The 21,017-nt window shown below is 39.1% G+C and overlaps 1 protein-coding gene across 1 annotated transcript; it reads right to left on the bottom strand.

The window, feature by feature from the left end:
* Positions 1-5,921: 5,921 nt before the first annotated feature.
* On the bottom strand, positions 5,922-18,186 carry LOC146631147 (neuronal acetylcholine receptor subunit non-alpha-3). The gene is made up of 8 exons (XM_085356376.1): positions 18,111-18,186; positions 11,714-11,865; positions 10,264-10,308; positions 8,985-9,094; positions 8,328-8,841; positions 6,630-6,820; positions 6,261-6,477; positions 5,922-6,056 (listed from the first exon to the last, which is right to left on the bottom strand). The coding sequence occupies exons 1-8, from the start codon at positions 18,184-18,186 to the stop codon at positions 5,922-5,924; spliced, it is 1,440 nt and encodes a 479-aa protein (XP_085212502.1).
* Positions 18,187-21,017: the final 2,831 nt, after the last annotated feature.

The raw sequence follows: 21,017 nt of genomic DNA, 5'->3' as shown, positions 1-21,017 counted from the left end.
TGCATGTGTCTTATAGCTTTAGCAGCTAAAAGTCTGGATATTTACCTCAAGAGCTGGTTCACGAGTTTATTTATACAACTGTTTCGTAACACGATCAACATATTTGCTTAAAACGACCAGTGGTCCCATTGTTGTTTTCTCATTTTTTTAATTGCACCTTAATAAACCATAAAATCTTTTCCATCCAGGATTAGGAAAATGTTTTGTTATATCTTATGTACCCGGTAAAAAAAAATGTCATAATTACTTCTTAAAGTTACATTTTGACCTTTTTCAAGTTTAATAGACCTTAAATAATAGAGACAGCAAACATGTTAGCAAATACTTGTGTATATTTAGCAGGTCTGGAAAAACATTAATTTGCAATTCCTGTGCTCACTCTCCTTCTCACTCTGTTTTGTTCTTCACTAACTCCCAAGGAAAATATCCTATTTGTTGCCCGGAGTGGAAGAGATTAGGTTTTTTTTGTTTGTTTGTTTTCCTTCTTTGTTACAGTTGGAAATGTGGTTTAGAAAGGGCAAATTCACATGTAGAAGAAACTTTAATTACACCTAACCTAACTGCTCCTTGGTGACAAAAAATGAACTGAAAGTTGCTGAAATACTCTACAAAGGACATGCGATGAATATGAGTTATCTTTACATCACTTCTCACTAAATACTTTTAGAAATTAAATATATTAATTTTTGTATAAATGACTTTCACACACAGACAATCTCTTTTACGAATGCAGCATTTTAGCATGACCTTTTCCATATCTAGTACTGATTTATTTAACAGTGAGTAAATGTACCTCTGTGTCATGGTCTACTCCTTGTCATGTCTCTGTGTCTGTCTCCATGTTCTTCTCCCTCTCTGTCATCCTTTATCTTCCCCAGTCTGTTGTGTGTTTCCAGGCTTGACACCCCTGTCTTGGTGTCAAGCCTGTGTGTCCTTGTCTGACTCTTGGTGTGCATGTTACTTCCTGTTTTATTTTGGCAGTCCTTTGTGTCATGTGCATTGTGTTCAGTTTTTGCTTCCCCTGTCTCCTTATGCCTGATTTGTCCTGCGTATGTTTCCATGTGTCTCCACTTAAATCACCCTCATGTGTATATATTGTGTCAGTTACTCCATGTATCCATGTGTCCAGTTCTTAGTGTTTTGTTTAGTTAGTAAAGTGTCTCTTTTTGCCTTTTGTAATCTTGTTGGTTTTTCTCCCAGCCTAAATAAACGGCTTGCTTTTTGTTAAGTCCACTCCTGTCTCTACGCTTCTGCTTTTGAACCCTCTCTCCAACACGATCTGCACACACAGATCACGACACCTCTGTGTGAAGTCCATAACTAATAGCAACCTATTCACCTTCTCACAGCTAACCCCTCTTGAGAAACCTACCTCGTTGCCATGATTTTTCTATAAATTTCTTCACTTTCATATCTCAGTGAGCAGAAAACAGCAAATGCCCTTCACTCAGACTGTCAGTTTTCATGACAGAAGACATGAAAGGTAAAGGTCACGTCGAAATAGGTCTGTGTTTTCTTTGAAAGGTAGGATCACACCTTTAAATGAAGAGGCTGAGGAGTGCAATAGAGTATGTTTTGCAGTCCTTACAAGCTTTTCGTAGTGCTGTAAGTGCTACTGACAGTTTATGTCATGAATTCACAAGGCTTGTGTACACACTTACACACACACACACACATGCACACACACAGTAGATGTGATGAAAATATAAGGTCAGCAAGTGGATGGATGAACAGGTCTTTTCCAATACTTTCACCCACAGTGCCAGGGCAACAACCCTGTAATTTCTCAGTGATGTACAACCTGGAATTGTTCCATTAAGAATGGTTGTGAGACTGACCTTGTAGAGAACCTTGTGTGTTTCTGCCTTTTCATTCAGATAAGCTGCAGTTCCCAGTGGTGATAACAGATATAAAGCTGAAAATTGAGTCTTTCTTTATGCCAGGAAATTCCCTAGCGTGCCTCTATGATCACCTTTTCAATCTTTTCTTTTTCATTCCTACTGGAATTGTATGTCGGTGTCACAGAAAATAAACTATGCATATCCCAAGTCAGTACTAAGCAGAAAAGAAACCATGAATGTTTCTCAACGAGAGCTTTAATCGTGTATTTCTAAACCTGTCTCACAGTAAAGCAGTGCCTATTGCCTTGAAATGAAATGAAAATACCTGACACATAAAGGTAGGTAAAGCTGAATTTTACTTGTACGGTGTCTGGCTTAGCAATGAATGTTCATTCAGATGGAACGAACCGAGTCGGGATCCCTATGAATATAAAATACTGCATGACAACTTTAGTGAGTCCAAGTGACCTGTGTCCACGAATGTATGTCCGACATTTGTAATTTATCCAACACAGCGGACAAAAGTGAGACTTGTTTATCATTCTCTCATTTCCCTGTTTGGCAATTTTCACCCTAGCTTATTGATTTGTGTCTGATTGCTTTCACCTGTGTAAAATCTGTGCTATAGAGTCTTGCCTGTCCTCTTGTCGACTGTCAGATCATTAGTTTGTTAAACACTGCCTGGTAAACATTAACGAGTTAATTCTGCCACTAAGATGAATCTGTTCCTTGCTTTCTGCTACATGGTCAAAGTTACCTTTGGCTGTTTCCTTTGTTACAAGGGGTCATCACCATGAGTAGCTTTGCATATTTGATTTGGCAATTTTCTTTATGCCAGATGCCCTTACTAAAGCAACCCTCAAGAGATTTGTGTCTCCTCCTGGGATCAAATGAGAGATTTTTGACTTTTATTTAATCAACTAAACTTTTCGTCATATGTGTTTTTCACCATTTGTATAAACAACTTATCAAATTGCTCATTTTCAGCTGGGTTTTTCTGTCTTATTCAACTTGTGTCTTGTGGTATTAGTATAGCCAGTTTCCTTAATATTAGCTATACTGACAAAGACAGAGACACAGAGCTCTCCCTAAACACAGACATTTAGAACTTTCTGTTTGTGACAGGCAGCCAATCACAAGATAGTTGGCTGAGAGTGAGGTTTTCCTAAAAGGGAGACAAGCTCAAACACTTTCTTTCTGACAAAGGATGAACTCAGACTTCAGCTGTTGCCAATAAAAAAAGTTAAAAAGGATCATGCAGGGAACTACAAATCATTCAATGTGCTATTCAACAAAGACAATAATCATAATAATATGGAGTTAGAATAAAGCATATTGAGTACCCTTTACGTGCCTTCTTTTCTGTGGCGATCGTGGCTCAAGAGTTGGCAGTTCGTCTTGTAATTGGAAGGTTGCCGGTTCGAGCCCCAGATTGGACAGTCTCGGTCGTTGTGTCCTTGGGCAAGACACTTCACCCACCGCCTACTGGTGATGGCCAGAGGGGCCGATGGCGCGACATGGCAGCCTCGCTTCTGTTAGTCTGCCCCAGGGCAGCTGTGGCTACAACTGTAGCTTGCCTCTACCAGTGTGTGAATATGAGAGTGAATGAATAGTGGAATTGTAAAGCGCTTTGAGGTTCTCAAAAAGCGCTATATAAATGCAATCCATTATTATTCTTTTCAGTTAACTTTTGTTCACATGATTTGTCTAAATTATAACAACAAAAAATGATGTTTCAATCATCCATCCTTTACTATTTATTGATGCTGCTTTTTTTGTTTTTTATATTTTCTATATTCTTCGAGGTTTTGGTACTTGCAGTATAGATGTAGACAGTATGCCCAGAGAAGGGGGTATGATGTGACAAGCCATCCACGTTAATGCCACAGCAATAAACTGTAAAATGGGTGTGATGATTTGTGGTATGTGCCGTAGCGTATTGATATAAATATTTGGTGTTGCTAATAGCAACTTCAAGTCAATACACTGAACTTCCATTCAGTTTCAGATTCATAGAAACTGACTCAAAATGTGCATAACACAGGCAGTGTCATGGACAGAGCAAGCCTGGGATTAATTGCTCAAGTCCCACACCATTGTTGTTGTTTTTTTTTTTTTGCATGATTCATTGTTGATAATAATCCTTTATTACCACAAGATTGGCCACGTTTCTCATTGGCTTTAAGATTGGCTGTCCCTTGCAAATAGAAAATTTAAACAAGTGGTTGGAGATGCAATGCTAACAGCCAGAACTATATGCTTAAAATGACCATGTTAAGGTCATCTGCTTTTGGTGATATCATGCAGATCCAGAAGTACAGAAAATAAGGAAAGACAAAGGTATATTTTAAAGTGCTTTGGTGGGTTTCAGTTTTTTAAAAACAAATAACTGACGCCACCTCTCATACAGTTTAGTTGTCTTGAATTATTAATTTCCCAGCAGCTCTAAAGAAAGCAAGTACATGAAATATGTTTTTGGCTGGAAAGAAGAGCTCCGTTCAAAATATTTTGGGTGTCTCGCATACGGTCAAAGATTTTTCTCCATTGAAAGAGCTGAAAGCTTGTTTATTTGTATGCAATCCTGAGGGGCTTGCACCCTCCTCTGTCACAGTCTATCTGTGTCACACACACACACACCTGTCTTCCTGAGTCAGATCTGTAGCTATGAATAATGGAAGAGTGGGCTGAGGTCAGACTGTTCAAGTGCAGGGGAAAGAGGGGAGACTCTTGCTTAAGCATCCCAGTCATATTTAATAAGTCAGAGAACAAACTCATCTTCCAAAAACTAGGCCAAATCACGCAACAATACGATATTGCCTTAGACTGCCACTTGTAACATCTGGGTGACTAAAAATGTAAGAAAGTTACCACCATTATAAAGTTACAGTTGGTGGTTCAAATACACACCCAGTCAGCTGGGAGAACAAGTTCTGGGGAGATTTAAGGTCACTGTCTCCTCGTGTAATTACTAATGATGACGATGGTGATGATAATATGCCCTTGTGCAGAGCTCATCTGATGAGGACTGACACAGCGCCTCACCATTTTTTCTTGGGGGTTGAGGGGGTCTCTAGGGTTGATGCTAAACCATGGCATCAACCCATCCATCCAGCTATCCTTTTCCTCCTGCTTATCTAGGGTTTGGTCGAGGTGGCAACACCCTAAGCAGCTATCAGACATCCCTCTATATTATATCAAGTGATTTTATTTTACTAACTTATTATAGTCTATGTACAGTGTCTTAAATTGTAAATTGTATCTGTTGCATTATTATGTAGGCAAATTGGAAAGCAAAAAATGAACCCTTTTAGAAACTGTTTCTCAGCCATTGTTGCTCAACGCTAATTCCACCACATTGTTGAACAAAGACTACTGCTGTTCTGCAGAGACCGTCATGTGTGCCTTTGTGACAAAAAATGGATGTCTGCTGCCACTTAGTGTATATACTGTGTCATTACAACCAATAACACATTCTAGTGCACACTGAAGCTTCTATTCTACATCTATTTTTATTATTATTATTATCATTACTACTACTAATCATTTTACCATATTTATATATATATCAATTTAACACTTTATTCTACCTGTTCAGCATGTGTGGGTGTCGCAAAAAAGGACGTAGAAATAGTGGTATTCAATTTTTTCTTTATTCTGATCATCATTACAGAACATACAATAATCAACAAAGTGCATGTGACACATAAAACAGCTCAATATTCATGGAGTGACATTGTGCATTTTGTTGCATGTATAATTACTTTTACATTTATACAAACAAAGATGTTCAAATCATACACGCTACCTTAACCTGTTTATTGCTTATACTCCTCTGCACCCCTCTACATGCATTTCACAGCAAAGGACAAGTTGCATCTAGAGCATTACAGTCTCCAGTAGTTATTACAGGCTGCAAACCATGTTGTAGGGAGGTAAAAGTTTGTTGCCCGGGCTTGTCTCTACAATAGAAAGATACAATATGAATGTTTCATTGAGCTTTATCAATAAATCATAGTTAAAGACAGACTGGAAACCAAGAACGAACTGTTGGATAGTATTCATGAGTTTGAGTGTGCGCCTTCATGAAGGCGTGCTGAGGTACATCTGCAAAGCAGGGGTGAAGATAAGGATAGTTCCCAGGATTGACACTGTTAGGAAGGCCCACAGGAAAATTCTGTCCAGCACCTGAGCCACAAATTTCCAGTCTTGTACAACCTGATGAAACAAAGAGAGACACAGAAACACAAAAGTACACAGGTGTGAGTCTGTGTTGGCGCCAAACATTTTTTTCACAGTAAAACATCCCTCATTAGGGACATGTAAATGACTCTGTGCCACTTCTGTAACAGTAAACAGATGATGTAACACGCATCCAACCCAATTCGTCCCACATCTAGTCTCCCGTTTGGCCACGCCCACCTCTCTTATAAAGTGCTCCTTTTTGATATGACGGCTGATGTAGCGAACGGAATTTGTGGCTTTCTCCAGCATTGCCAACCAAGCTTGGTTTTCATCCTCCTTCCCTCCATGGGGGCCTCTCTGCTGACCGCCACAGTGCCCAGGAACGCCCCTCCTACCCGCACCTCGACGGGGCTTCAGCTCTGGGCTTAGCATCTCAATGTCTGGGAAGTGGTATCTGCAGATAATGACACTAAATCTGTTATTTTATTTCTTTTATTTTGCATGTGTAGCTGCTAACTGAAACTGTTAGGCTTCGAAGGTTAGTTGGAAATTTTATAACTAACTCTCTTAACTAATATTTGTTTAACTAAAGCTGATCTTTGTTACCTGTCTGTGTGTCCCCTCATGCAAAGGAGTCTGGGCAGTCTCTGAAGAAAGAGGCTCTTTACCCAGGGTGCCATGGGGTGATAGGTGGCAGAGGAGCGATGGTGGACGTTAATCACAAAGACAGTGACAATAATGGAGAATGTGACAAAGATCATGATGAAGAGCAGGTACTCTCCAATTAGTGGGATCACCTGTAAATGTAAAGATGAGACAGGTATTCAGCTGTGTACAAACATCAGTAATACTTCCATCCATCCAGCTATCTTTTTTCTTCCACTTATCTGGGGCTCTGTCAAGGTGGCAACAGCCTAAGCAGATACCAGACCTCCCTCTCCCGAACCACCTCCTCCAGCTACCTCCTCCAGCTTATCCAGGGGAGCACCAAAGTATATCCTGGGTCTACCCCGGGTCCGTCCCCAGTAGGACATCCCCAGCTGTAAATGTCATTCTTTCGATCACTAACCAAAGCTCGTGACCATAGGTGAGGGTGTGGACGCAGGTCGACCAGTAAATCAAGAGCGCCCCTAAACTATCTTTTCACCACTTTGGACTGGTGCAGCATCCATATAACTGCAGCAGTGGCCCCAATCTGTCCGTTACTTCCCCATTATCATTACTCATGAACAAGACTGTAGGATAGTTCCTCCACTCACTAATCAGCAAAATTTGGAATATTAGCCAAATTTAAAGAAAAATTTATGTCATGTAGTAGTGGTTTAAGAGACCTGAGTTTGTTTCACTGGCTTTTTAGGATGCACTGTATATAACATAAATAAATTCTTTTGATTCCTTGTGGTAGAATTTACTTTTTCTCATGTACTCTGCAGAAGATTACAAGTCTTTTGTGCATTATGTTTGAAAAGACCTCTGCTCAGGCTCGTGGCTACTAAATGACTGGAATTACGTGACATCATATAACTCAGTGTACCTCCTAGACTCCAAGATGTATAAGTCGTTTCACCTTAGCAACTCTATCAGGAGATTCAAGGAGCTGTTAATGAAGCAGAGACTGTACCCACCCACATGTTTCAGAGAAGAGCTATAGTTTAACACTGTAAGATGCCAGTGTAGATGTTTAAAATACAATTTCATGCCTTTTTTTTCTTTTTTTGCTGTCATGGATGAAATTTGTTTATATTTAACAAAAATTGCTTTAAAAATATTTAATGACGAACAAAGTGCATTTCTGATGTGTTTCAAAGCTTGTTAAATATAGATTTTATTCATTTGCAAAAAAATACTAATTAGTCTAATACATTTAAAAAGCATGGTACACATTTTAAGAACTTTTATAGCATTTCTACTTACTTCTTGTTTAAACTATCCTCTGTAATAACATATTAACCCTGAATAAAACATTCAGGCAACATTATAATAGTCTATGAAATATGCCTCGTAGTGGGCTACAGACTGAAAAGTCATTGATTCTGTCATTGCCTTTGAAAGTAGTTTTTTCTGAAGGCTTTTTTGTTTTTCTCTGCTGCTTGGTTAATAGAGCTGACATGCAGTTCAAACAGCAGGTAATTGAGAAGGTTGGGGTTGTGCTCCATTTTAATTAGAGCATGCTGTAATTAAGATTGTAGTTAGGATAACTGAACACAGAAGAAAGAAAAATGGATTCAAAAATAAATAAATAATAATCATAATATAGCCCAGTAAAAACTTGACTATGGAGAAACACTGACATAGATTACCCACCTTTGAGGATGAAGGGATAATTTCTTCTATGACCAGCAGGAACACAGTGAGCGATACCAGCACCGATGTTGAAAGTGAAAGTTTCTCTCCTTCGTCTGATGGCAAATAGAATACCAGCACAGTAAGGAAGGACAGGCCAAGGCAGGGGATGATGAGGAAGAGGGTGTAGAACAAGGGCAACCTTTTAAGGATGAAGGAGTATGTGACAAATGGATACCAGTAAATCCCATCCCTCCTACTTCCCTTTACTCCAGTGGCATTGAGGATCTCCCATTCGCCATTATCAAAGAAGTCTTTACGATCCACGTAGTGGTCCACCAGGACAAGATCCACCATATTTCCATCATAAGTCCAGGAACCGAACTTCATGGAGCAGTTCTGTCGGTCAAAGGGGAAGAAGGTGACATCCATGGTGCAGGACGACTTATAGCTGGCGGGTGGAGTCCATGTTATGGTGCCATCCCAGCGCACAATGGCTTTAGTCATCAGTGAACCTTCAAAGCGACCATCAGCACTGGGAGAAAATGGAAAGAAATGGAAAAGAGAGAGGAAAAAAGGCTGAAGTCACAAAAGTGAGGCAAGGGAGGCAAAAAACAAAGCCACTGAGCAATGCCTCAGAATGTGGTACCAATGTGTGTAGAGTGTTGTGCAACTCACTTTTCATACAGAACAATATCAGGCAGCCATATTGTCTCCGAAGGCACTCTGATAGAGGTAATGCCCCCATAATCATCAGGGTTCCACTTCAGCTTCACATCAACCCACTCCTATAAAAACACAAACAATACCACAATGACCCACTGATACATTAAGCCTACAAGCTAAGTGCATGCAGTTTCTGCACACATGGTACTGTCCATGGTACCATCCATGCGCAGCACCATGGACAGCACCAGGCAGGTCGCTCAGCAGGAATGGAACGGACACTAGAATATGTTTTCCACCAGTATACTTCTCCTTATTTTTAAGGAGAAGTATACTGGTGATTTTACTTGCAAATACAATCTAAGATTATTTATTTTTTGCCCTTGTCATTGTGGTTTAAAAAAACGACTTTCTATTTCTATCAAGAGCTCACTCACAGAATTTTTACTAAATAATTTATAATTAGAATAATTAACACTAAAGAAACTGTACAATGCGGCAGATATAAAGTAATGTTTACAATCAGGTGTAAACAGTAATAAGAATGGGACCAATTCTTAATACTTTTTTGCTGTTCTTTTGCTGATCTGACGTCTGATATCTCTTGTAGAAAGTAACACTAGTGTGAGACATTTTAAAGGATGGATTGGGAATCATTAAAAGGTTATTACTGAAAGGCTGAAAATAAAAAAAAAGGCAAAAGCAGTATGTAAAGGTTAAAGCTACCCCCATCTATTATATATCTATGCATGTTTATTATCTTTATCTATTATACATCTTGTGTCAGCCAATTTACTATTGACCGAGGCCAGAGATGTATTGTTCCGTGAGTCCGACACAGGTTTCAAAAGATCATCTCTTGCTGTAGTGCAGTCATTCAGGATCCAGCCTCCTCTTAAATGGACTTTGAACCTCTCCAAATGTAATAAAATATACAAAAGCAAAATTTAACAGTGTGTTAAAGATGGGCACATTTCTTGCCTCTCCTCACAATGTGCCTCTGGAAATATGCGTAAATGGAAAATGTTTTATTGAGATTCATGTGCTCAAGTTTTATTGTCTTTTAAAAATAATAATAATAAATCGATAATTACTCCATAATAATCATTATTTTATATATACACAATGGTACATTTATGCCTTTATTTAATCATGTAGTCTCATTCATTTATATCTTCTTGTCCATGGACACCAAAAAAAACCCTTATCAAAATGTGAATAATAACAGTAAAAATTAGCTTACTGAAAATTAAAGATCCTATAATTTGTAAGCAGTAGAGCTAGTATTCACCTGCCAGAGCCAAACATTTGTAGTCATTAGCTGGTTCTTTTCATCCTGCAAGACAAAAAAAGAATAAAATACCAAGTTCATTATTTATAAATCTACTTACTTGAAATGATAAGTGAAGCTAATGAGGAGGTGAGCAGCAAACCCAAAGCTGGAGACAAAAAGCTGAGTGGCATTGAAGAAAGGACATAAGCCTAAAAAGGTTGATGGGTTAATTGCTTCTTCAGCTTCCTACTTAATAAGTGCAGTGGAACAGCTTTTGGGGTCTCGCACATATTTTAGAGTTTCTCACTTTTGAGTACAAACAATATTAGACAAAAAAAAAAAGAGATAGGTTACTCCAAATGACACTTTCACTTGGAAAATAGTATATAATAAAGACATGGTTTACTATTCCTGCAATCTTACTCCTATCTTGTGCTATACAAAATAATGAAACCCACTGTATAAAAACACATTTGAGAGGGTGGTAGAGGATTACCAGGAGAAGGTCAAAGACAGAATACATTCCATGTGGAGTTTGAGAGCAGAAAAAGTATAAAGTATTAAGAAAGATGAAAATCTATGAAATCGATTTTGTCTACTCTCGTGAGCTTGTGAGGCATACCTGACTGCAACATTTAATTAATTTGGTATAAATATTTGCAGTTTAGACAGAAAACCAGAAGATGGCACTCTTCTAAATGTTATCTTTTCAGGGAGAAGTACAAATGTGAAATGCTGATGTAGTAAAACTGTTGCCCTCTTTAGACTTGGGACAAGCAGCTTTGTGAGCACATACTTGTGTGAATAATAAATGAAATCTGATTCCTCTCAGCTTGATGGCCTCATTACTTCCTCTCCCACTGCATGTACAAGTCCACTTTGGACTTCACTTTTAGTCTTTCTTCTTCTCTCTTTGTTGTTACTCTCTCTTCCTTTTGAGGTCCTTTAAATCCCTCTCGACACCCTTCTCCTTGTTTATCCTCACTGAAGGCTTCATCTCTACAATAATTTGTTTTTTACCTCCATATATAACATTTACACCTATTGTAAGCTCCATCTGTCTATTGCCTTGCTTACCTATCTTCTAGTTCTCCTGCTGCTGTCTCTCCTCTTTTCTTATTTCCACACACTCCTCTCTCTTGTTCCTGTGAATAACCCATTTCTCCTCAGACGATTATAACAGGATTGTATTAACCATATTACATATTAATCTATGTTAATTTATGCAGAGTCACAGACACAGCTGTGTATTCACCTGAATCTACTTTGCTCAAGAATTTGATCAATACCAACTGACAAAATTACCCAAATCCTTGTAATTGTGACCTAATATTATATAAAAAATATTGGGTAGAGTAAGCAGTGTCAACAAGCAGAGGCAATGTATAGAGCAATTTAACTAACTTGGCATTACTATACACACTGTATACCTCCTGCAGGTTTATGGATGTGCATGTTATTTCCTCACCACATCAACCAGCTGTGAGATCTTTAGTCCAAAGCGTACAGTGATGGTGTCATTGGCGTGCTGAACAGGCCGCACCCACTTCTGGTAACCTCTGAAAAGGTTCCTCAGCAGAGAATCTTCCAACTCTGCCAGCGACACAAAATCTTCCTGGACTGGAAGGAGGGGGAGAAGGTAGTAGGGATAAGGCCAGAAAGGAAAAATGTAAGACTGTTGTACGTCGTAAAAAGCAGGAGCAGCTGCCACACACTTGTAAAGGAATAGATGTGCTTCTGGAATCAATGCAGATCACTACACACATCACATAAACCTTTTGTGTCACTATTTATGGGGTAAAACTGTGGAATAGTTTTACTATAGATCTACAGCAATGCTCACGAATTAGTAAGTTCATGAAAATACTTCGAAAACTGATTTTGGAAGAATATGATACCGATAAAGATGATCACCCATTGTATGTATAAAAATATCAAATTATATCCAAATTATATCAATCACGGTAGCCATGTTTATATAGGTTCTCCTCGTGTATTGTGTGGAGTATGTGATGATGGGAATTAGGTGAATTATGTGGGATCAATAAGATGTTGAGCAGGGGTAGGAATTAATAAGTATGTTCATACTTCTTCCTACTCCTTTTCAGACCAAACAGTGTTACATTATGTCAGACGATTTTGTTTTATTTCATTATATTTTTTTTTGTTTATCTGAACACATACGTGTGTGTGTGTGTATATCTACATATATATTCGTATCTGTAAATGAAAATATATGTAGTGTGTATATATTGTTTTTTGTTTTATATGTCTGAAACAAATAAAGATACAATACAATACAACAATAATTACTCATATTTCACACAGACTGTACCTGAACTTAACATTTGACCCCCCCTCTCCTTTTGATGTGTGTAAGTACAATGATTAAACTCAGCTCTTTATTTACCTAAATTAAGGTCATTTACACTCAGTGATTTCACATTCTTTTGACCATTGTGGCTTTCAATGCTGCTCTTCTAACATGCTGTTTCATTACTGTGCAGCTGTGCAAACCTTTTACTGTATAAGACACCGCCACACTAGCAGCTTAGTAAGGCTCAAAATGATGGTGGTAATATGATGATATTTAACAGGTTTCATTTTTACAGTGTTCACATTTACACACTAACACATCATAGCAAGTTTAGCACTTGGAATCATTTCCAGATATTTTATTTCCTTAATTGTCAAATTACTTTTGAGCCTCTGAAAATAGAGGCCTATGTGTAAAAATGGCTGTCATGGGCTAGCAAGTTAATTTAACACTTGTGTGAGACCCTCTGAATTAATCCACTGTGGTGGCAAAATTATATATAAAAATGTCAAAGGCCCAAACTTTGTTGACCTGATTGTACATCATAAAGTGCATTACTTAAAAGTAAAACTAGTTGAACCTCTAAACAGATGGCTACTTACCTCATATACACTCAACATTCATGTGCAAAACAGATCTGCACATAACTGTCACACTTTTCCAAGTTTTACATGTTTAAGTTATGCATGAACGAGCTCTACCACATGTCTCCGGAGTCTCAAAAATAAGTGGGATAAAAAATTAAGTCAGGGCCTTAGAGTCAGGCATGAACACACAGTCAGCCTCGGACTGACAGCTGGTTATGGCCGAGCGAATGCATCTAAGCTCCCAAGGCTGACAAGATGATCATACTGACATGATCACCTCAGACAGAACAATCGCCAGGGGAAACAAAAAGAGCTCAGAGCGCTTTGTGCAGTCAGGCACAAGACATAATAGTCAGTTAAAGAGTGACGCTCATGCTGAACAGGAAACAGTGCAATGAAGGAACAGTGCATTCATTTCAACAAGCCGGGAGATGGTTTTTTTTTTTTTAGGTAAACAGTTATAGAGGAGAACATGCAAGATTATGATGTGAATTTCAGTTTAGTTCATCTTTGCTAAAATATACATGTATGAGTTTGAAACCTAGACTGAGTAGAAAAAAACTACTCTTTGTGTGTAAGTAAGATGCAAATGACAGCAGCATCCGTTGGACGCTCAGAGCATTATGTGGTATTTGTACTTGAGAGTCACACAAGAGCCTCCCACAGTAACTCTGTGGCTTTATCAGCTCAAAGCTTGGAGCAATTGTCTGCATAAGAGCCCGATATTTGGCACAGCCTATGGTAGTGTTGCAACAGAAGCTGATAGACAGAAAAGAGAAGTTTGAATCAACAGCCTCTAAAATGAGAGGAATGCTGCAGAGGAGTGGAGAGTGCTGATAAGAGAAAGAGTGAGACAGAGTGACCCAAAGCAATTCCCTCTAGAATATAAGAGAGACAGAAACAGGGGGAAGGGGAGAGGTTGCTACAGAAGGGTACACTAACTGGGGCAAGGGGAATGAGAACAGGCAGAAAAAAAGATAGAAGTGAGAAAACAAACTCCCACTTCCACTTGCATCTTAATGCAGCGACATTGCTCTCTGCTAAGCAATGCAATCTTCTTTTCGTCCTACATTTTGGTATACAGTCGTGATATAATATTTTAGCTGGAGAGGGAGATAAGAAGGGCATCCCTATTTATATAATTATTAATAAATAATATAGGAAACTAGGTTTATTTTAGATTGCATTTAAAATGTAATCTGCAATAATTTATTCTGTTTTTGGCTTTTTGGGAGGGCTATGGTAAATAATGATCTAGTGGCCACAATAATTCGAGCCAAAATGACTTAGCAAGCAAGAACAGCCTTGTAATGAAAGATGACTAGAGACCTGACAGTTGCAATAACAAAAGTTCAGAAGTCCTGAAGTGAAGAGAAAACCTGCCAGAATGACAACGCTTTCAACAGCTCAAGCTTTTATGGTAGAATACCTAGACAGAAGTCACTTGAGTAAAAGAGACTTGTGAGACTGTCAACTCTTTTTATTTTATTTGGTCTTACAAACTTGGTTTCTAACCAGATACTTACTCTAGATTTCATTACATTGGCCTCTAGTAATTCTCTGCAGAATCTTGGAGTCCATTTTGACCGGGACATGTCCTTCAACATGCATATTAAGCTAATATGTAGGACTGCTTTCTTGTATTTGTGCAATATCTATAAAAGAAACAGACTGAGTGGGTCTGAAAGACAAACGGAACTATTTCAGCAGAACTCCAAGCTCCAAGCTCACTCCATGCTTTATTGACTCCCTTGTTGATTCCTTATCAATCATCTCTGAGCCAGAACACAATAAAGAAAATGAGGAAAATGAAAGGCTTGTATATGACTATGCATGCTGGCACTGGTAAAAATAATAAAAGCTTGGAGTCATATCATTCAGATTAATTAGAAAATCTGGAAATGGTTTTCTACTCCCATCCCTACTCATTATCTGGTGGGTACAATCCATGCAATTAACTGTACTGTAGGAATGTGTCTCTGTGTCACGGACAGAGAAATGGGTGAAAGAATAGCAATGATTGCGGCCAAATGCAGAGAGGTCCTTGAAGAAGTTCTGAAATGTAAATACCTCATGAAGTGGTGATGCTGAAACTTAAAGCATGACAGTGAAGTGAAGCATCCAGCTAGGTCAACACTTGCATGGCTTCAGGACAGGTTTCTCATCATTAACCCTACCAAGAGTCTAAACCTAACCCTATGCAATATTTGTAGAAAGACTAAAAGATGAGAGTTTACAGATGCTTCCCATTTAATATAATGGTGCCTGAGAAGAACACCTTGGAAGTATTTCAATAAATTGCCCCAGTTCAGACATGTCCTGTAGAGACTTACCTGTACAGACTCAAAGCTGCCATTGAATCTATAAGGATATGAATGAACATTCTGAATGTTTGTACATATAACAGATATAAATTTGCTTTTTTTTAAAAAAAAAATTATGCAAACATTTGATAGTTATTGGTCATCAATTGAGGGAAAAAACATGCAAAGGACAAAAAAAATACAGTGTGGGTAAAATGTGAAGGGTGTGTGTGCGTGCATGCATGTGTGTGTGTGTGTGTGTGTGTGTGTGTGCATGGACACAAATATACCGTGTATTTTTTTCATTTTTAGATTCCTCTTGTTCTCTGTTGGGTGTGCTGCCATAAGTTAAAGCACATGCTGTGTTCATACGCAGACAGATTACCTACTATTGCATCAGATCCGCTCTCAGTTTGTAAAGACTTGAAATGGGGCAACAACACACTCAGCTGAATCCATCTATCTCCCATCACAACAGGAAGCAGCCCATCTCGAGATTCTCATCAACAAAAACCCAGGAGCCCCTGTAGTCAAACACCACAGGGATGGATTCCTCTACAAGGGCCAACGCCCTCCCTCAGAGAGACGCTTACTGACCCTGCACTATGTGAGTGTGTGCATATTTGACTGAGCAAAGGTAAAGAGGAAAGTATTGATCAGAACACACACACTGTGATGGTTGGAAGGATGCGGTTGCTTCTCTGTGGGGAAATTATAATGCATTAGGTCGAATGTGTGTGTGTGTGTGTGTGTGTGTGTGTGTGTGTGTGTGTGTGTGTGTGTGTGTGTGTGTGTGTGTGTCTGAGAGAGTAAAAGAGATTTGTTGATGATTGATAGAGACAAAGGAGTGACCCAGCATGCAAACATGCACCCTGCCTCCTCCTCAATTTGAAGCACCCCATGGGTGACAACTGGTATGATCACCTTGACGTGACTACCATCTGTTCACATAGAGCGACAGCAGGATGCACCACTGCGAGGGGTAATATGAGAGAAGGAAACTGGAGGGGAACACCTTTTTTGGTCACACACCAGTGCATATGAACAACACTTTAACTTTATATTCTAACTCCACTGTCACTGTTTCAGTCTCAGCAAGTTGACAGAGGTTTTGATGTTTATTGGTCTGTCTGTGTGTCAACAGAATTATGCAAAAACAGTCAAGCTGAACCTCTTAACATTCACCAGGTCACTCATGACATATATGGTAATCACTAGGATTTTCGGGGGGGGGGGGGTAATTCACATACTAAAGAATCATATTTAAAGAAACTACAGGTTGTATCACTTAACCACTAGGGGACTAATGAAGTATTATCTTTTCATTGTTATAATAATGGAAAAGTAGGAAGCGAGCTTTGAATGCTGAGGGGTAATTTCAGCATTTCCCCTTATCCATGAAAAGTGATTTAAGTGACTCTAAATGTGGCATGGCTGTTGGTGCCAGACAGGCAGGTCTGAGTAGTTCAGAAACTGCTGATCTACAGGGAAGGTTTACAGAGGATGGTATGAAAAAGATAAAATATCCCGTGAGCAGCAGTTCTCGGAGTAAAACTGCCAAGCTGACAGGAAAGCAACAGTAACTCAACTAACCATTCATTACAACCAAAGTATGCAAAGAGCATCTTATAATATACTTTCTTGGCACACTTTGAGCATCATTTAAACACTATGTCCTTCCTAAACATTGTTGCTGACTGCATTCATACCTCTATCGCCACAGTGTACCCATTTTCTGATGGTTTCTTCCAGCAGGATAATGTGCCACGTCACAAAGTTCATACATCGGATCTCATTCCACCTTTGTTATATAATGGAATGGGAGATTCACATTTTTGATGCGCAACTGACATATCTGCAGCATGTAATAGATGCTATAATGTCAGTATGAGCCAAAATCTCTGAAGAAAGCTTCCAGCACCTTGTCCGTCTAAACCATGAAGTATTAAGGCAAAAGGTCAAGGCCACTGAGATGAAGTGGATTTACACAGGCATGTGCACAAACACACAAACAGATAAACAACTTTAGATTGTTAATTTGTGTCTGCGTGTTAAAGTAATATCTGCCCACGCTCACACACACACATGACAGCAGGAAGAAGAGACAGCAGTTTGATCGTGGACTTCTGTTCTGCCATCTCTGTGTCACAGTATTTTGCTCAATATATTTCATATCAAATTCTATGAGGCATAGCCCGCTCACGGCTTTATTATGTAAGGGAATTCTTCTCTCCCATTGCTGTGAATATGTATTGTATTTATACCGTCCCTTATTGTTCTACTGTAGTGTTATAAAGCCCATTCTTAGTCACACATCCCAAGGGGGGGCGCTGTGAACTCACTCTTTAATAAATCATAAACATGCTCTTTCACCTGACCCCATCGTTTTGTCCTGCGCCCTGATTAAAAACTATAATCATATTTAAACTACATAGCATGATCGCCTCTTTTTAAAACACCTTTCTCACTGGGCAGAGCCGTGGCACGTTAGCCAATTAGTGTGAATATTGAGGATATAACGTGTTTCGATTTAACTAGACGCAATTCTCCTGCTCAATCTTCTGTCAGTTTGAGCTTTTGTTTTGTACAAATTAGATTTTCTGTCCTGACAGTTGTGCAGCTTCAGCAGTTTAAAGACGAGTGTTTCCAGATTCTTACCTTGCATCGTAGCTTTCCCAAGAGCCACGCAGAACCACAACACCGCAACCGCAAACTTCATCTTTCCTCCTGTCATCAACGAGACCGAGTGGATATTTCCACAGCGAAGATCAAATTATCTGACTGTTCATCCCTGCATGCATCTCAGCAGCCAAGTGGGACCTCCGGAGTGTCACCGCCGTGATGTGCAGTTTAAATAATGAAGGACGGTCGGTTGTTGGTGGCTTTGTACAACACGCACCGCCTTCACGCTGCGAAACACCACCTTGTGTCGAATATGTGTGTGTGTGTGTGTGTTTTGTTTTTTTCCTTGTCTTGGTTCTGTCGCCTGTTGGGTTTCTCTGCACCTTCTTTTCGTGCGTGTCCCGTCGCAGAGATGGATCCTGCCCGAGCCGAGATGGGCTGAGGGCGGGACAGAAGAGGGCTGGCTTGTCATACTGTGGGATGTAGGGGGGAGGACAGATCTGGTCCCCAATCAGAGAAAAAAATAAAGAAATAAAAAATAAAATACATTTCTGTGTGAGCAGTACTAGCCTCTATGATTAGGAAATTACATGCATGGTCTTATTATTAATGTTAAATATTCCAAAGTAGTGCAGCTCAGTGCAATTCGACACTCGTCAAATACGAATGATGCCAAAAAAAAAAAAAAAAGCATAATGAAAAAGAAGATTAAACTTGGCTGTGTTGTCTCCAGTTCAGAGTTACAGGTTGTTACATGTTTTATTCAGTGATGAGTGTGGTGGGGAGATGCTCGCTTGAATCTGTTACCCCACCACAAAGTGATGGCATGCTGCACGGACTGCACTTCATCGTCACTTACACGAATATTGCAAGTGTAAGAAAGAGCGGTGGTTTGCATATTCAACAAGTAAGGTACCGGTAACTCCAAAAACGTTATATAAACCACAAAACTTGAAATAAATACCAAGTAGGTTGTTCCAGAGCTGAATTTCTAGTACATAAAATCCTGTTTGAGTTTTAACAGACAGTGTTTGCTTGCTAAGCCATGACAGGAATAGTACAACAAAGAAGGAATTTAATAATGAGAAGACTAACTTTAAAAGATACACGCTAAGATACACACCAGCTGCTGAAGCGACCCACTTTTTTTTCCTTTCCTCAACCCTTCTGAAGTTACATGTTCACACAAGGAGCAAATAATTGTGATGGACTGCAGTACTTATTGCTTTACTTGCAATAGTGCTGATGTGGTGAAGCACTTTGGTTTATGATTAATGGCTTAAGATAATCTTTCAGGAAGCAGTGACCTGTAAGTTTCCAAGAAGCGCATTACACAGTTTTATAGGTAGTGCATTATCATTACTCATCAGAGAGCGGAACTGATGCTTCATTCATTCGACTAGACAGAAAAAGACACTTACGCTATGCAAGCCATGTTATGTCCATATACATATGCATGCCGTGCTCCGATCTTTTTGGCTGGGTGTGGTTGTATAACACAAAGAAACGGAATCAATCATAATAATATAAATACACTGAGCAGGGGATGATAAAAGCATCCAGTGACTGGAACTATGCTGTAGACTCTGGCACATCACTTCCTGAAACTAAATCTGATTAGAGGTTATAATGTATGTGGGCATCGTAGACCTTGATTAGAGCCTGAATCCACAAGGCTGAAGATACTCACGCAATTATTTTTATGTATTTTTTTATTCCAAAGCTATCACCTTTCACTTATAAAAGGTAAAGTAGGAGAAAAGCACTTACTGCAGCACAATCTATCTAATTACTTGCAGTACAAGCTGAGCAGATGAGATGATCTAACTATCGATTTTTAAAATGTTCCATACAGTATTTGGATACTGAGAAATATCTATCGCCTTCAGTTATAATCACATCACTACCAGTTGTCAGCAGTGTAACAGACAGAGAATTTGACCAACTGACAATGACCAGGCTTCCCAATCGGTCAAGCAACTTTACCTTTCTCATATGTAATATAAAATGCATCGTGTCACTGTTTAAAAGACAACTAGTAGAAAACAAATAGAGTGTGAAGAATGGGGTTGATTTATTGAGGCACAACAGGCCAGCAGCCAGCCCATCTGACACAGAGCAGACAGTTCAGATTCATTTGCTTTGTGTCATTTATGCAGGCAATCAAATGAGCAGTCGGTTGACTCGTAAACAACTCATGGCGATTTAGTGAAGAAGATGGAATCCCACTCTCTCTGCTAATTAAGTTTGAGCTAACAGCAGCTGGAAGAAGAACTGTAAGGTGAATCATCCTGCACCTACACACAAACACACATGCAGGTCACATGCTTGAAAATCTGCCACTCGGCTGCTTTTGTTGGCTTTGTGTGTCTCATTAAATGCCATCTTATGCCAGCACCTGATCACTGCTCTGGTATTGCCAAGATTTGCCCAGGGGGACAGCCCAGCCTATCTGTCTCAAACACACATAGATAAACACATTCCTGTCAAGTAAGGAAAACCTTCATGTTTATCTAACACACAAACAACCTATGCCTCTTCTGTGTCAATGTAAACAAACTGAAAGTGGATGCTTTAAGAGTCTTGTTATCCAACGATGGTTGTAAATGTAGATTCTGGATGGACTTAAAATTGCAGACTACTTCAGTAATTAGTCTCATTCACTCCCAATCCAAGTTAATTAAGAAAATGAGTTCACATTAAGGTCATGAGTGCTGAGGGAAGGTCGGTAGAGCAGTTTGTGCCTTAATTATACAAGAAATTATCAAAATTCTTGAGGATCTGGAATACACAGATGAGTCCACAGTTTTTTTCTCTTCTTTTTTTTTCTCTGTCGCTTAATATCAGCTTTATATCTGTTATTTCTATCTTCCCCTCTTTTGATGAGTAAATGAATGGTTGACTGTAGTGGAAAATCCATCACATTAAATGATGGTATTCATC

Source organism: Diplotaxodon limnothrissa, linkage group LG6 (genome assembly GCF_057381915.1).
Source record: "Diplotaxodon limnothrissa isolate DT_005_m linkage group LG6, D_limnothrissa_male_GT1.1, whole genome shotgun sequence".
In the NCBI taxonomy this organism is placed as follows: domain Eukaryota; kingdom Metazoa; phylum Chordata; class Actinopteri; order Cichliformes; family Cichlidae; genus Diplotaxodon; species Diplotaxodon limnothrissa.
Note: the sequence above shows the minus strand (reverse complement) of the source record. Positions and strands in the feature narration are given on the sequence as shown.

Excerpts from the sequence above, each read along its gene's own strand:
- LOC146631147 (XM_085356376.1), bottom strand. The coding sequence starts at position 18,186 with ATGACAGGAGGAAAGATGAAGTTTGCGGTTGCGGTGTTGTGGTTCTGC. Across the intron at positions 11,866-18,110 it reads TGGGAAAGCTACGATGCAAG|TCCAGGAAGATTTTGTGTCG; the intron begins GTAAGAATCTGG and ends CCCTCCTTCCAG. Across the intron at positions 10,309-11,713 it reads TCTCACAGCTGGTTGATGTG|GATGAAAAGAACCAGCTAAT; the intron begins GTGAGGAAATAA and ends TTTGTCTTGCAG.